The 17,680-nt window shown below is 45.0% G+C and overlaps 1 protein-coding gene across 2 annotated transcripts in view; it reads left to right on the top strand.

Moving 5' to 3' along the window:
• Positions 1-1,520: 1,520 nt before the first annotated feature.
• ca10a (carbonic anhydrase 10 (inactive)a) overlaps positions 1,521-17,680 on the top strand; it is a 723,416-nt gene continuing 707,256 nt past the window's right edge. The window contains exon 1 of one of the 2 annotated variants that reach the window (XM_088000831.1): positions 1,521-2,064. In XM_088000831.1, the coding sequence (XP_087856957.1) occupies positions 2,004-2,064 (61 nt within the window). In that variant the 5' untranslated portion in view covers positions 1,521-2,003. The remainder of the gene's footprint in view (positions 2,065-17,680) is intronic. The other variant, XM_088000832.1, reaches the window with a different exon arrangement.

The raw sequence follows: 17,680 nt of genomic DNA, 5'->3' as shown, positions 1-17,680 counted from the left end.
TGGGGTTTGGATTGGGGTTTGGGTTTGGATTGGGGATTGGGGTTTGGGGTTTGGGTTGGGGTTTAGATTGGGGTTTGGGGTTTGGGGTTGGGAATTGGGTTTGGGGTTTGGGTTTGGGTTTGGGTTTGGATTGGGATTTGGGTTTAGGGTTTAGGTTTGCTCACTGAGCTGTAGGTTTGATATCCAGACGTTTCATTACCTGGCTAACATCATCAGTAGTAACCTCCAAGTGAAGCGAAGCTGTTATCTCCTGCTTTCTACTAATATCTTTCTCCTGGATGGGGTTCCTGGGGTTTGTGGTGATGTCATTTCCTGTTCGTTTTCTGTGGGGTTGATAGATGGCATCTAGATCTATGAGTTTGTTTATGGCATTGTGGTTGGAGTGCCAGGCCTCTAGGAATTCTCTGGCATGTCTTTGCTTAGCCTGTCCCAGGATAGATGTGTTGTCCCAATCGAAATGGTGGTTTTTTTTCATCCATGTGTAGGGCTATGAGGGAGAGAGGGTCGTGTCTTTTTGTGGCTAGCTGGTGTTCGTGTATCCTGGTGGCTAACTTTCTTCCTGTTTGTCCTACGTAGTGTTTGTGGCAGCCCTTGAATGGAATTTTGTAGATGACGTTGGTTTTGTCCATGGGTTGTACTGGGTCTTTTAAGTTTGTTAGTTTTTGTTTGAGAGTGTTGGTGGGTTTGTGTGCTACTAGGATTCCGAGGGGTCTTAGTAGTCTGGCTGTCATTTCTGAAACTTCTTTGATATATGGTAAGGTGGTTAGGGTTTCTGGTTGTGTTTGGTCTGCTTGTCATGGTTTGTTCTTGAGGGGTTTGGGTTTTAGGTTCTGTGTTTGGATTTAGTTTCAGGGTTGAGTTTGGGTTTTAGATTTGTTCTTGGACTCGTGTTTTCGATTTGGTGTTTACGTTTTGGATTCGGGGTTGTTATTTGGGTTTTGGGTTTAGGTGTTTAGTTTTGGATTTGGGTTTAAGTTTGGGTTTCATGTTTTGGATATCAGTTTTGGGTTTGAGTTTTGGTTTTGTTGGAGGTAGAGCTTGGATTTTGGATATTGATTTGGGTTTAGTGTTTCAATGTTTAAGTTTTGTTGTAGGTCTGAATTCTTGGATTTGGGTTTTGTTTACGAATTTTGAGTTTGGGTTTGGCATGGGTTTTGGCGTTTCGCTTTAGGTTTTGAATTTGGGGTTTGGGTTTTGGACTTTTAAGTTTGGGGGTTTTGGGTGGTTTTAAGGTTTTGGTTTTCGGTTTGAGTTCTTGGGTTGGATTTTGTTGGGTTTGGGGTTTGGGGTTTGTGGGAGAACAGCCATGCTCTTGGCTGAGTCCGCGTTAATTTGTTTCTCTGCTGGACTCCTCTCCTATTTCGTCCACCATTCCTTCAGTCTGTCCCCGTCCCCTCACTCTCCCTTTCTCACTCCCTCACACTCACCCTCTCCCTCTTTCCAGCTGTCTCTGTCCATCTCTCTCCCTTTCTCTGGTTACTCTCTTCCTCGCTCTCCTGGGCTACTTTCTCTGTTTCTGTCCTTCTCTGATTCTTTCTCTTCTGCACTCTTGAGTTTTTTTTCTGTTTGTTTTCCCTGATTCTCTCTCTCTCTCTCTCAGTTGATTCTCTTTGCTCGTGTCCATCCCTCTTCCTCCGTGTCTGTGATTCTCTCCCTCCCTCCCTCCCTCCCTCCCTCTCGCTGTGATATTGCGCTGATGTAGGATTCGGGAGATTGTGGTGAATCGATGACAGTGGGAGCCTGGGGCAGGGCGGCTCGGGTTTGCTGCTGCTGCTGCTTGCGGTGAAGTTGCGGACGGACGGAGGGACCGAGACAGAGACAGAGACAGAGACAGAGAGGGGGGGGGGGGGCAGACCGGCCGCGGTACCGCGATGCTGCTGCTCAGCTCCCGCCTGCAGGAACCAGCTGGTCCGCTCCGAGCCGCCGGCTCGCCCCTGGATCTGTGACCGCCAGAGATCCGCCAGAAATCCGCCGGAGATCCAGGAGATCGCTTCCCCGGGATCATGGAGAGGATCTGGGAGTTACTGCTGCTTATGCAGAGCCAGATGCTGCTCTGTGTCTCCGGTAAGGGCAACCCCCCACCCCCCCCCCCCCCAAAAAAAACCTAACCCCGTGTGCCTGCATTGACCAGGCGCCAGGCTCGTCCCCGGTGTTTGCGAGAACTCACTTTCCACAGCGCAAGAAGACATCCCCCCTCCCAAATGGGCCAGGAACCCCTACACCCCAGCCCCCCTACACCCCTCCACCACCCCATCACCCCCCCCTTCATCTCCCAACCCCCGGACAACCCGAAGCTTTCTGAGCAGCTCAAGGACGTGGGGCGGGAGTTGGAGTGGGGGGAGGGAGGGTCAGTGAGAGAGATGGAGGGGTGAGTTGGGAAAGGGGTTGGGGGAAGGGGGAAGGGGCAAAGGGGCCGAGTGCCTCCCCGGTGGGGGGGGGGGGCGAGGTCCGGCCGGGCTTTGGGGTGGGGGCAGCTCACAAACAGCAGGGGGCTCCTTATATCTCCCCACCCCCGGGGGAGGGGGGCATGGGAAAGGGGAGGGGGAGAGGTGTTAGGGTGAGGGGGAGAGTGAAGGGGGTAGGGAGGGGGAGAGAGAGGGAAAGTGTGTGAGGGGAGGGAGAGAATGAGGGGGAGAGGGAGTGGGAGAGAAGGGGAGAGAGAGGGAGAGGGGGGAGAGGGAGAGGGGGAGCTGTAAGTCCCTCATCCTCCAGCAGTGACTCGGTGAGACTCCGTCAGAGCCCATTCCCACCCCCGAGAGAGCCCTTGTCGGGGAGAGGGGGTGAGTGTGAGAGTAAATGAGTGTGTAACTGGGTGAGTGTGAGTGTGTGTAACTGGGTGAGTGTGACAGTGAGTGAGTGTGTAACTGGGTGAGTGTGAGTCAGTGTGTAACTGGGTGAGTGTGACAGCGAGTGAGTGTGTAACTGGGTGAGTGTGAGTGAGTGTGTAACTGAGTGAGTGTGACATTGAATGTGTAACTGGGTGAGTGTGAGTGAGTGTGTAACTGGGTGAGTGTGACAGTGAGTGAGTGTGTAACTGGGTGAGTGTGACTGAGTGTGTAACTGGGTGAGTGTGACAGTGAGTGAGTGTGAGCCGGGTCTCGGGGAGAGCGAGTGGATTGTGTCAGTGGATTATTTAATGCCTCCCCACCTCCTGCCTGCTTTCACATATTGAATGACCGGTGGAAATGAACCTGAGTGTCTTGGAGAAACGACTTTATGTTTAATTATTAAAAAAACCCCTTTGTGTCAGGGTTGGATTTGGTTTGGAACATTTTAGGGAGCGATCCCTTGCGTTCCCCTGTGCCCGGGCTGTGTGTGACCCACTCTGGGAATCCCATTCCCAAAGCGCAGTGGTTTGGAGGGAGATGCTGCTGAGATGATGGGGAGGGGGTAGTTGTTAATTACAGACACTAATAGCCCCCACCCCCCAAGCAGGGCTTTGCTTGTAGCTGTGCTGCAGTTGGACAGTGAGCCGCTGCTGCCCTGGGATGTAGTGGTAGAGATGGGACCAATTGGGTCAGTGTGAACCAGAGCATGTGCTGAGCCAGGGATGGAGACAGCACTCCCGGGGGTGAACACTCCACACACCCCCCGCCCCCCCCACACACACACACACACACACACACACATTCCCCGGACACTGACCAGCCGCTTCTCCCCTCCCTCCTGCAACAGCCATCTCCAACGGTCCGGCAGACAGCTGGAAGTTTGGAGCTTTAATCCTGATTTAGTGCAGGATCTGAGAGCAGGAGGCGACAGCACTGATCGCTGTGTTCGACACCGAGCACACCTCTCCCGCCCGCCCGGCACTGACACATCAACCTGGTTAAACACGCATCAATCACTCCCTCAGTAAATCGACCGGAAAATCCGACACTCTCAGTCACACACACACAAAAGAGAAAGAGCCGAAAACCATGCATGTGGTTTGGAAATTAAATTATGAATGTTTTGGCTCTCCCTTCCTCTTTGCAATCAATCAACCAACCTGCAATTCAGCAGTTAGTGAGTCATAGAACCATTACAGTCAGTAACCCACACTAACCAGAGATTAATACAATAACTACAGTCACTAACCCACACTAACCAGAGATTAATACAATAACTACAGTCAGTAACTCATTCTAACCAGAGATTAATACAATAACTACAGTCAGTAACTCACACTAACCAGAGATTAATACAATAACTACAGTCAGTAACTCACTCTAACCAGTGATTAATACAATAATTCCAGTCAGTAACTCACTAACCAGTGATTAATCCTGTACAATAATGGCAATCAGCAACTCAGTGCCTAATGTAGTGATAGATTTCAGAAACTTGCCCTAATGCACTTTAATCACTCACTGAGATTAACATAATGATTTATTTCCGTAACAATCCTAATAAATGAGTAACATAACCCCCCCCCCCCCCCCCCCATCGGTGATTAATTTGACAATTTTGTTTAGTAAGTTATGTTAATCAGTCTTTTATACAATAATACCTTTCAGCAGCTCACTCTAACCAGTGTTTAATAGTCATTTATCTTAATAAGTTACATTAACTGCTGATAAATTTAATCATATTTCAGTAACTTCTCACTAACCAGCAAGTGATAGTATCATGTATTTCAGTAGCTCACCATAACCTGTAATTAATCTAACAACTTCACTCAGTCTCTCTCTCTCTAATCAGTGATCAATGTCAGTATTTCAACTCACCAGGGATTAATGTGACAATTTATTTCTGTAACTCATTCTAATTTGTGATTAATAAAGCAATTTTTATTAGCAACTCTCTCTAACATGTGATTAATATAATCTTTTTTTTCAGTTCTCCCTCTAACCAATGATTAATGTAGTAATGTTTTTTTTTCTGTAAGTCATTCTGACCATTAATTAAATTAATGTTATCCATCATATCATTTCCTCTTTGGGTCCTGCAAAACCAGTGTCCCTAGATTTTCCTGCTGCATTCTCAGGGGTGATGCCTCAGTCAGTTAGAACCAACTTACCAACCAATCAATGTCCTCTTCCAATAAATCAGAAATTAAAATCACATGATTGTACATGCTGGAAATCTGAGGCAGATAATACTGGAGAAACTCAGCAAGGTATGGCAATCTCAGTGGAGAGAAAAACAGTTAATGTTTCATGCCTTGTTTGACTCTTTTTCAAAGTATCTTCTCATATGGGTATAAATGTTGTGATTGTTAGAAATTTGCCATTCTTGTGTTTGTTGTGCTGAGTGCAAGATGAAAGGTTTCAGCAACATGTCTGTGACTTCAGCCATGATGCTGTATTTCTGTAAATCCTCAATCTGTACCACTGATTTCTGCTATAATTCAGCTGCCCCACTCTCCGAGGTCAGGAAGTGAGGTTGAGAAGGTGGGGCCTTTGTGATTATCTCAGCCAGTGGGAACTGTGTTGTAGGTATCATTGCATTGTAAACTGAGATAACCAACATCAGTTCAACTGAATCAGTGAAGAGCAAAATATCTTTCAACAGCACACCCTAACTATTGCTTAATAAAGTAGTGTAGTTTAGAACTCCCTTAAATTAAATTAATTTAATTTAATCATTAATTCCTACTAACTCTAACCAACCTTTGAAATAATAATGCATTTCACAGTTCCTCAATGTAAGTCCACGTGGTTCACTAATGTCCTTTTGGCGAGGAAACTGTCATCCTTACCTGGTCTGGCTGACACATGACTCCAGACCCACAGCAATGTGGTTGACTCTTAACTGCCCTCTGGGCAATTAGGGACGGGCAGTAAATGCTGGCTTGGCCAGTAACACCCACATCCCATGAATGAATAAAACAAAAGCAGTGATTATTTTAAAAATGCCTTTCTTTAACTAGTGATTAATGTAATAATGCAGATCACTAATTCCTCAATATTTTGGGAATGTCAGGTTAATCACACTGTCAAGTTTGTGAATGTATTTAAGTTAAAGAATAAAAAAGTGGTAGCTATTAATAGTCTGAGCACAGATACATAGGAAACAACTCTAACTCAGGGAGAGGAAAGAGCTTTAAGACTGAGTAGTCAATAAACTCTACCAACAAAAAGAGGTGTCTTAGTTTTCCAGTTTGGTTTCAGAGTTCAGCTGTTTGTCTTCACAGAATAATGCTGGTTTGAAGGAGGTCATTCAACCCAATATGCTTCTCTGAAGAAATGAGTCAATTTTCCTCAGTTCTCCACTCATTTCCCATAACCCTTCACTCTTCCTTCCATTTTCCAATACTCCATATTAAGCAACTCTGGTGCCACTGAAACTGTTTCTCCTTTGTAAGTCAATTAAAACGCTTCATGATATGGAACACTGCCACTAAATTCACTCTGCTCTAAAGCAATCAATCCCAGCCTCTCCAGTTCTTCAACTCTGATCATGCTATTTTTAAAATCAGACATGGACATGAGCTGGACCAGCATTTATTGTCCGTCCCTAGTTGCCCCTTGAGAAGGTGGGAGTGAGCTGCCTTCTTAAACTGCTGCAGTCCATGTGCTGCAGTTAGACCCACAATGCCCTTAGGGAGGGAATTCCAGGATTCTGACCCAGCAACACTGGGGAATATTGGTATATTTCCAAGTCAAGATGGGGAGTGACTTGGAGGGGAACTTGCAGGAGGGTGGTGTTGCCATGTATCTGCTGCTCTTTTCCTTCTAGATGGAAGTGATCATGGTTTGGAAGATGCTGTCTAAGGATCTTTGGTGAATTTCTGCAGTGCATCTTGTAGAGAGTGCACCCTGCTGCTACTGAATGTTGGTGGTGAAGGGAGTGGATGCTCATGGATGAGGTGCCAATCAAGTGGGCTGTTTTGTCCTGGATGGTGTTGAGCTTCTTGAGTGCTGTTGGAGCTGCACCCGCCCCCACAGTGTGGATATGAAGAGTCTATGTGTATCGTCACCAGAGTTGCTGCTGACAGAGATGGGTTGGAAAGCATAGAGTCATAGAGTCATTTACAGCATGGAAACAGACCCTTTGATCCAACCCATCCATGCCGGCCGGATATCCTAACCCAATCTAGTCCCACCTGCCAGCACCCGGCCCATATCCCTCCAAACCCTTCCTAATCATATGCCTATCCAAATGCCTCTTAAATGTTGCAATTGTACCAGCCTCCACCACATCCTCTGGCAGCTTATTCCATACACATACCAACCTCTGTGTGAAAAGTTGCCCCTTAGGTCTCTTTGATATCTTTTCCCTCTCACCCTAACCTATGCCCTCTAGTTCTGGAATCCCCATTCCCAGGGAAAAGACTTTGTCTATTTACCCTATCCATGCCCCTCATAATCTTGTAAACCTCTATAAGGTCACCCCTCAGCCTCTGACGCTCCAGGGAAAACAGCCCCAGCCTGTTCAGCCTCTCCCTGTAGCTCAGATCCTCCAACCCTGGCAACATCCTTGTAACTCTTTTCTGAACCCTTTCAGGTTTCAAACATCTTTCCTATAGGAAGGAGAACAGAACTGCACGCAATTTTCCAACTGTAGCCTAACCAATGTCCTGTACAGCCGCAACATGACTTCCCAACTCCTGTACTCAATACTCTGACCAATAAAGGAAAGCATACCAAACACCTTCTTCACTATCCTATCTACCTGCGACTCCACTTTCAAGGAGCTATGAACCTGCACTCCAAGGTCTCTTTATTCAGCAACACTCCCTAGGACCTTACCATTAAGTGTGTAAGTCCTACTAAGATTTGCTTTCCCAAAATGCAGCACCTCACATTTATCTGAATAAAACTCCATCTGCCACTTCTCAGCCCATTGGCCCATCTGATCAACATCCTGTTGTAATCTGAGGAAACCCTCTTCGCTGTCCACTACACCTCCAATTTTGGTGTCATCTGCAAACTTACTAACTGTACCTCTTATGCTCGCATCCAAATCATTTATGTAAATGACAAAAAGTAGAGGACCCAGCACCGATCCTTGTGGCACTCCACTGGTCACAGGCCTCCAGTCTGAAAAGCAACCTTCCACCACCACCTTCTGTCTTCTACCTTTGAGCCAGTTCTGTATCCAAATGGCTAGTTCTCCCTGTATTCTGTGGGATCTAACCTTGCTAACCAGTCTCCCATGAGGAACCTTGTCGAACGCTTTACTGAAGTCCATATAGATCACGTCTACCGCTCTGCCGTCATCAATCCTCTTTGTTACTTCTTCAAAAAACTCAATCAAGTTTGTGAGACATGATTTCCCACGCACAAAGTCATGCTGACTATCCCTAATCAGTCCTTGTCTCTTCAAATACATGTACATCCTGTCCCTCAGGATCCCCTCCAACAACTTGCCCACCACCGAGGTCAGGCTCACTAGTCTATAGTTCCCTGGCTTGTCCTTACCCCCTTTCTTAAACAGTGGGACCACATTAGTCAACCTCCAGTCTTCTGGCACCTCGCCTGTGACTATTGATGATACAAATATCTCAGTAAGGGGCCCAGCAATCACTTCCCGAACTTCCCACAGAGTTCTGGGGTACACCTGATCAGGTCCAGGGGATCTATCCACCTTTATGCATTTCAAGACATCTAGCACTTCCTCCTCTGTAATATGGACATTTTGCAAGATGTCACCATCTATTTCCCTCCAGTCTATATCTTCCATATCCTTTTCCACAGTAAATACTGATGCAAAATACTCATTTAGTATCGCCCCCATTTTCTGCGGCTCCACACAAAGGCCGCCTTGCTGATCTTTGAGGGGCCCTATTCTCTTCCCTAGTTACCCTTTTGTCCTTAATATATTTGTGAAAACTCTTTGGATTCTCCTTAATTTTATTTGCCAAAGCGATCTCATGTCCCCTTTTTGCCCCCCTGATTTCCCTCTTAAGTATACTCCTACTGCCTTAAGTTGGGACAAAGAGGTATCAACAGGTTCAATGAGTGAGTGAAAAATTGGCAGATGTGGCACCAAGTGGGGAAGTGTCAGGTTGTCAATTTTGGCAGAAGGAATAAGAAACCTGAATATCGTTTAAATGGAGAGAGAGTGCAGAATGTGGCTGTTACAGAGGGACAGGATGTTCCTTGTACATGAAGCTGTTTACAAGTAAGTACAGTAAGTAATCAGGAATGCAAATGGAATGTTGGCCTTTATTGTGAGGAGGGTGTGGAGTGTGTGTTGAGAAACTTTCCCCTGGTTATCTGGAATCTGCTCCAGACCCTCCAACTCTGAGAACTCAGCACTTCTCCAATATCAAGATTAGAGCGGTGCTAGAAAAGCACAGCAGGTCAGGCAGCATCCGAGGAGCAGGGGAATCAACATTTCGGGCAAAAGCCCTTCATCGGGAATGAGGCCTGCTCCTCGGATGCTGCCTGACCTGCTGTGCTTTTCCAGCACCGCTCTAATCTTGATTCTAATCTCCGGCATCTGCAGTACCCACTTTCGCCTGTTTCTCTAATATCAGCTTCTTGCCCACATTGTCATTGTCCCATTGCCGATGGCCTTGCATCGACCCGAAAAAGCTCTGAAATTCCCTTCCTGAACCTCTCCCCTTCTCCAGCTCCTTTTAAGATGCTGCCCTCTCACCTGTCCTGCTATCTCCTCAGCTGCTCAGGTGTGTTCAATAGAACATAGCCTGAGTAAAGGGCATTGAGCGAGAGGCGTCGGCAATTGTGTTGTGATTGGAGGGGGGCAGGTTTGTGGGATATAAAAGGTTGGGTAGTGTGTAGGAAGGAATAACTAGGAATTCGGGAGCAGCGACAGAACACAGTCCCTATGGATTGATGCAGTGTTGACAATAAACTGCAAGATGAGAGAAGTCTACATCAGAGAATTTGGATGCTGTGTTGAGAATGGGAGAGAGGCAGGAGTTGAAAGGTATGTGAGGTGTGTGGGTTGTCAGAATTGTATCTCCAACATCAAACAGCTGGCTGAAGAAAAGAATACTCACTGACAGATCACCAGAAACAATATTTTGTTTGTTATTCGTTCTTGGGATATGGGTATCGCTGGCTGGGCCCAGCATTTATTGCCCATTCCGTGTTACCCCTTGAGAAGGTGGGAGTGAGCTGCCTTCTTGAACCATCGCAGTCCTTGGGGTGAAGGTGTCCCAGGATTTTGACCCAGTAACAGAGCTCCAATTATTGTGATTCCAATTTTACATGAATTAGGAAATGCGAGGGTTAAGCTAGTTAGAAGAGTCTACCTTTCACTACAGATGCTGGTTCCTTGGCACCCACCCACCCTCTGGTATACAGTCTGTTTGACCACCTCTATGAGTGACCCTTGACTGTAAGGGTGTGCAGGCTGTTCAACAATTGGGGCATCACAGCTCAGCCTCATCCCACCTGGAGCTGACAGTTGACCAAGAGAGAGGAATGTGGCTGTGACTGTGGAGGGATGCTAACACCTCAGAGTCTCACACTAAAGGTGATCCACTGTGACAGTCAACTAGCCCCTGAGAATGTGCAGAGCTGCTGCTTTGTTGATCCCGGGATTGTAGTGATTTTGTTTTTGAGTGGTGGCTGATGGGGAAAACACTGACTGTTATGACTGACTGATTTAAAATGTAACAAGAGGCCAAACTAGGGGCATTCCTTCATGAAAAGAAAGATTGGTCATCAATGGGTAGGGCAGAGATCACATCTCTCCTATTTCTCACTGAGAACAAACCCTTCAGCTCATCTTGCAACTGCTGTCCTGGGGTCTGGGTTTGGATGAGATGTTCTTTCCGAATATGAATTCCACAGAGAAGTCATAAACAGCTCCATCTATAAAGAGTGATTTAATTCAATGTACAACAGAATGATGTGGAGCCTCTGGAATTCACTGCCACAGAAAGCAGCTGAGGCCAAAACATTGAATGTTTTCAAGAAAGAAATGGATATTGCTCTTCGGGCAAAAGAGATCCAAGGGTATATGGGAGAGAGCAGGAACAGGGGACTGAGTTAGATGTGAGTCAAGATTAGAGTGGTGCTGGAAAAGCACAGCAGGTCAGGCAGCATCCGAGGAGCAGGGAAATCGACATTTCGGGCAGGAGCCCTTCATCAGGAATGAGGCTGGGAGCCTTGGGGGTTGAATGATAAATGAGAGGGGTGTGGGGCTGGGGAAAAGGTATCTGAGAGTGCAATAGGTGAATGGGGGTGGGGATGAAGGTGTTAGGTCAGAGAGGAGGGTGGAGTGGATAGGTGGGAAGGGAGATTGGCAGGTAAGACAGGTCATGAGGATGGTGCTGAGCTGGAAGGTTGGAACTGGGGTAAGGTGGGGGGAGGGGAAATGAGGTAACTGGTAAAGTCCACATTGATGCCCTGGGGTTGTGGGGTCCTGAGGTGGAAGATGAGTTCTTCCACCAGGCGTCAGGTGGCGATGGAGGAGGCGCAGGACCTGCATCTTCTCGGCAGAGTGGGAGGGGGAGATGAAATGTTGGGCCACAGGGCGGTGGGGTTGATTGGTGCAGGTGTCCCAGAGATGTTCTCTGAAGCTGAGTTAGATGATCAGCCAATGTTATATTGAGTGGCCCAGCAGGCTCGAAGCGCCGAATGGCCTACTCCTGCTCCTATCTTCTTTGCTTCTGTGACTCTGTCTGTTTCACGTCCTGTCATTAACAGCTTGTTAGCAGAATGTGTCTTATTATAACGTGTGGATCCTGGGAGGTGCTGTTTGTCAGTAATGTTAATTATAGAGGAATGTAGAGGCTGCCCTACATTTTCACGAATTCTGGAATATTCACAACTTCTTTAGATCTCCTTGATGTTCAAAGAAGAAGGTTTTAGAGTCATAGAGATGTACAGCATGGAAACAGACCCTTCGGTCCAACCCGTCCATGCCGACCAGATATCCCAACCTAATCTAGTCCCACCTGCCAGCATCCGGCCCATATCCCTCCAAACCCTTCCTATTCATATACCCATCCAAATGCCTCTTAAATGTTGCAATTGTACCAGCCTCCACCACATCCTCTGGCAGCTCATTCCAAACACGTACCACTCTCTGTATGAATCAAGTTGCCCCTTAGGTCCCTTTTATATCTTTCCCCTCTCACCCTAAACCTATGCCCTCTAGTTCTGGACTCCCCGACCCCACGGAAGAGACTTTGTCTATTTATCCGATCTATGCCCCTCATGATTTTATAAGCCTCTATAAGGTCTCCCCTCAGCCTCCAATGCTCCAGGGAAAACAGCCCCAGCCTGTTCAACCTTTCCCTATAGTTTAAATCCTCCAGGGAGAACTAGCCATTTGGATAAAGAACTGGCTCAAAGGTAGAAGACAGAGGGTGGTGGTGGAGGGTTGTTTTTCAGACTGGAGGCCTGTGACCAGTGGAGTGCCACAAGGATCGGTGCTGGGCCCTCTACTTTTTGTCATTTACATAAATGATTTGGATGCGAGCATAAGAGATACAGTTAGTATGTTTGCAGATGACACCAAAATTGGAGGTGTGGTGGACAGTGAAGAGGGTTACCTCAGATTACAACAGGATCTGGACCAGATGGGCCAATGGGCTGAGAAGTGGCAGATGGAGTTTAATTCAGATAAATGTGAGGTGCTGCATTTTGGGAAAACAAATCTTAGCAGGACTTATACACTTAATGGTAAGGTCCTAGGGAGTGTTGCTGAACAAAGAGATTTTGGAGTGCAGGTTCATAGCTCCTTGAAAGTGGAGTCGCAGGTAGATAGGATAGTGAAGAAGGCATTTGGTATGCTTTCCTTTATTGGTCAGAGTATTGAGTACAGGAGTTGGGAGGTCATGTTGCAGCTGTACAGAACTTCGGTTAGACCACTTTTGGAATATTGCCACAATTCTGGTCTCCTTCCAATCGGAAAAATGTTGTGAAACTTGAAAGGGTTCAGAAAAGATTTACAAGGATGTTGCCAGGGTTATATACAGCCATAAGGAAAACCCTCCTAAATATCAGGCATGATGTGGAGGAGGCAATGTTGAACTGGGGTGGACAAAGTTAAAAACTAAATTTTAACTAAATATCAAGGATAGAGAGATAACTTGTCTCAGTGGTCCAACTTCCACACAGTTACAAAATCAGCTGAAGAATCAGAATTCACGCAATAACATACAACATGGCAGGTATAGGTGAGGCCACTATGACTGAACAAAGCCAAAACTGCAATTTAAAACTCTGCACAATGTAGATGGCTTGAAAACAAATATATTATGCAGTCATAGAGCACCGCAAAAGGCCATTCAGCCCATCATTGTGCCTATGTTGATTCTTTGGAAATGTGGTTAGATTAGTCCCATTTGTTTGATTGATTTTATTTTGAAATGTAAATCTTCTGGTGTCATTTTGGGATTGGGGCTCAAACTATTGAACTGTGCCAACAAAAACTACAACACACTGCATTTCTGTAGAGCCTTTATTGCAGTGGGATACTACCAGGTGCTTTACAACAAAAGTTTCACCCAGAATTTGACATTGAACAATATAAGGAGATGTTAATCAAATGGGTATATATTGGGGGATAGTATCTAGTGGAATTAATGATGGATATGTCCCTGGAGGGTTTTATCTAGTAGGAGTTAGTTGATAGATATAATTAAGGCAGGTTTGACTGGTCAGGGTTAATTGGTCGGTGTATATCAGGTGGGTTTTTCCTGCTGGGAGTTAGTTGCATGGTGTTAATCAGAGGCTGATCTAATTTCTCAGTTTCCTAATGGGCACAGAAGACAGTAATGTTCACATTGGTTGTGACATCACCCATTGACACACATGTGTGTCCTAGCTGTGAAACTACTCTTGATGTTACTAGTGGAAGGATTTACTATCACGTGTTAGTGTGTCTGTCAACATTATGGGACCCATCAGCTTATTCCTTCCACTATTGACTCCTTTGTTAAATCAGCTCATTTCCCAGAATATGTCACTGTAATTCAACATACGCAATATGATTGGTTTAACCTCCATGTACACCCCAATTCATATTTTCCCCTTCATTCATCCCTCTGGAAGATAAATGGTATCAGCCAACATTGAATTGAATTGAATTTATCATCATATGTACCGAGGCACAGTGAAAAGCTTTGTCTTGCGAGCAATACAGGCAGATCACAGAGTTAAGTAGCGTAGATAGTAAATAATAGGTAAACAGCGGCAAAAACAAAAACACAGGGACAGGTGAATGTTAAGAGTTTGTGGGTCCATTCAGTATTCTAACAACAGTCAGGTAGAAACTGTTCTGAAACCGGCTGGTGTGTGCGCTCAGCTTTTGTACCTTCTCCCCGATGGTAGAGGTTGTAGAAAAACATTGCCAGGGTGGGATGGATCTTTGAGAATGCTGGCGGCCTTTCCTTGACAGCAGGCCTGGTAGATGGATTCTATAGATGGGAGGTTGGCCTTTGTGATGTCCGGGCTGAGTTCACCACTCTCTGTAACCGTCTCCGATCTTGAATGGTACAGTTGCTATACCAGGTACATCCAGACAGAATGCTCTTGATGGCGCACCTATAAAAGTTGGCAAGGGTATTTGCTGTCATGCCAAATTTCCTCAGCTACCTGAGGAAGAAGAGACGCTGTTGGGCCTTTGTAATCAGTGCATCCAAGAAAGCTTGTTGTGGATGACCACTCCCAGGAGCTTGACACTCTCCACTCATTCCACCTCTGTGCTGTTAATGTGTAGAGGGGCATGAGTAACATCCCACCGAAAGTCAATAATGAGTTCCTTGGTTTTGCCGGCATTGAGAGCTCGGTTGTTCTCAGTGCACCATTTTTCCAGGTCTTCCACCTCCAGTCTGTAGTCTGTTTCATCACCACCTGAGATTCAACCAACTATGGTGGTGTCATCAGTGTGTGACCTGCTCCACTGTCTCTCAATATTGTTATCTGTCTACCTCCTTTACTGAAAGCATAAGGAAATACTTCCCTGCTTTGATAAAATTCTCAGAATCTCCACTGGTCTGATTCTCTTCACCAACAAAGAAGGAAGAATGTTTGTCACTATCCTAAATCATCTCTCCCTTCCTACCAATTACCTTTTTGTACCGCTCCTACAATTGTAATTCCCTTTTCCTTTCTTAATGCCCTCTTTTCTGAAGAGCCTTTGACCTTCCTACTACTATAATCAGCTTCCCGTTTATCTTCTAACAATTGGCTTTGATACATATTGCAGTGAAGCCACTATTGGAATATTGTGTTCAATTCTGATCTGCCTTCCTATCAGAAAGATGTTGCGAAACTTGAAAGGGTTCAGGAATGATTTACAAGGATGTTGCCAGGGTTGGAGGATCTGAGCTATAGGGAGAGGCTGAACAGGCTGGGGCTGTTTTCCCTGGAGTGTCGGAGGCTGAGGGATGACTTTACAGAGGTTTATAAAATCATGAGAAGCATGGGATAGGGTAAATAGACAAAGTCTCTTCCCTGGATTGGGGGAGTCCAGAACTAGAGGTGAGAGGGGAAAGATGTAAAAGAGACCTAAGGGGTAACTGTTTCACGCAGAGGGTGGTACGTGTATGGAATGAGCTGCCTGAGGAAGTGGTGGAGGCTGGTATAATTATATTTAAAAGGCACCTGGATGGACATATGAATAAGAAGGGTTTGGAGGGATATTGGCCAAGTGCTGGCAAATGGGAATGGATTAATTTAGGATAACTGATCGGCATGGACAGGTTGGGCCGAAGGGTCTGTTTCCGTGCTGTACATCTCTCTGACTCCATGCCCAGTCTTATTACAATGGGAGCATTGTTCTTGATATCAGTTTATTTTGTTGTAGCCTTTCTCCTTTATGACATTGGCATCCTGCACTGGTTCCCTAAACCTGGTCCTCCTCCGCCCACAGCTTTTCCATTCCTTCGGTTTCCTTGTGGATTCCCATATGTGACCATCTCCTTCCCTGTAATTGCCTGTGTGAGATGTTACAGAGGGAACTGAAGTTTCTTGGATGTTTAATACTTGATGCACTCCAAACTGGGTTTTAAGGTTTTCCGGAATACTATTTTGGAATTCTTCCATAATCATGACTTTCCTTACGTTTTCAAAATTTTTCCCTAATTGCAGTGATCAAAGTAAATGATCCTAAATTATTCCATTTCCCTTCCCTGTAGCAAATACCTGATTGGTTGATTGTCCTTGTTTCAGTCCGCATTTTAATTGATAAGCTTCAGGGGCAATTCATGAGCATTGACTGTTGGTTTTTTTTGTTAACCGTTTTTTATTTTATAGATCATTCTGCTGACATTCACAGATGTTCATGTCAAAGACGCACACTCCCAACAAGGTCCAGGCATCTTTTCACCACTTTCTCTGTACAGCTACCTTTTCAAACCATAGAATCGTAGATTCAGAGAATTTTACCAGACAGAGGGAGGCCATTCAACCCATTATGTCTGTACCAGTTCTGTAAAGAGCTACCCAGCTGGTTCTGTTCTCCAGCCCTATCACTGTAACCCTCTAACCTCAGAACTTACAACAAAAATGCTGGATACATATTTGAAAACTCATATAGAATCCACCTCCACTACTTTCTCATTCCAAATCTGAACAACTCTGAGTGAAGAAGCTTCTCCCTATCTCACTCCTCACTCTCTCACTGACAATCTTGAAATTGTGACCTCAATTACTGACATACCAACTAGTATCATTCTCGTCCCTTTCAAAATTGTTCATTATTTTGAACACCTTGATAAGGTCACCTCTTAATCTTCTCTGCTCCAAAGAGCATTAGCCCAATTTCTCTAATTATTCTTTGTATCTAACATCCTTTATTGTTGATATCATCCTTGTAAATCTCCTTTGCATTGTCTCCGAGGCTTTAACATCCTTCCCTTAAATAAGGTGCCCAGAACGGAAAGCAATCTCCAGATCTGCTCTGACCAATGACTTGTCGAGGTATGGCATCACTTCCTTGCTTCTATACTCTATGTCTCTATTTATAAGCCCAAGGATCCTGTAGCAAGAAAACTATCAACTCCATCCCTTGTAAATTTAAGCACTAAACACAAATTTCTAATTAAGTCAAATTGGATACAAAATCACAATCTGTTCCTTCTTCCAATGCTTTAAGATTTCTCTGACCACGTGATTTTCTCTGATTTCCTTTATCTCTTTGGACTTCCACCTTTTTATCTTCAATTACCATTATCACTTTCTTTCTCCTTTTCTCTCAATTTCCATTTTTTTCTCTCTCCTCACATTCCAAGCTTTATTAGTTCCAATTCTCTTTTCCTTTCATTTTCCTCCCTTACCATTGTCCTTTTTTGCTTCCAATCCAAGATTTTCATTTTTCTCTTTTGCTTCCTAAGTCAAATATTCTAAATATTTCTGGTTTAGTTTGAGCAAATTCTAATGTCACGTCAAGTTCAAAGTCCCTTCCTTTTAATTCTAAATGGCAGGTAATAACTTTGAGCATTTCCTCCTTACAAGATCCTAGTTTAATTTGTTCCTCTCAATTTATCTGCTAATCCTCTCAGTTTAGCCTTAGTCAAAGACTTCAAATAGTCTACTATTATTGCTTCTACTCCCAGAAAAGTCTTAGCAATGTGAATAACCATTTAGATAATCCAACCAGTACACTAAACCTCACTACGCTACTCCTGATTTATGTCCAAAATGTCCCTCTACCTATTTCTGTTAATAAGAAACCTTCTTAAATTCAATGAATTCAAAACTCACAAAAGCACCACATTGTTGTGATCCCAGTCAATGTTAAGACTGGACTACTGAGATCCCAGGACAATCCTGGCTTGATCGACCAAATTTTACTTTTTGGGTAATCACTGAAACATCTTTACATG

This window comes from Chiloscyllium plagiosum, unplaced genomic scaffold (genome assembly GCF_037043375.1).
Source record: "Chiloscyllium plagiosum isolate Xiang-an unplaced genomic scaffold, Cpla_swu_hap1 HiC_scaffold_25, whole genome shotgun sequence".
Classification (NCBI taxonomy): domain Eukaryota; kingdom Metazoa; phylum Chordata; class Chondrichthyes; order Orectolobiformes; family Hemiscylliidae; genus Chiloscyllium; species Chiloscyllium plagiosum.
The sequence above is the reverse complement of the archived record's forward strand: the minus strand, read 5'-3'. Positions and strand labels throughout refer to the sequence as shown.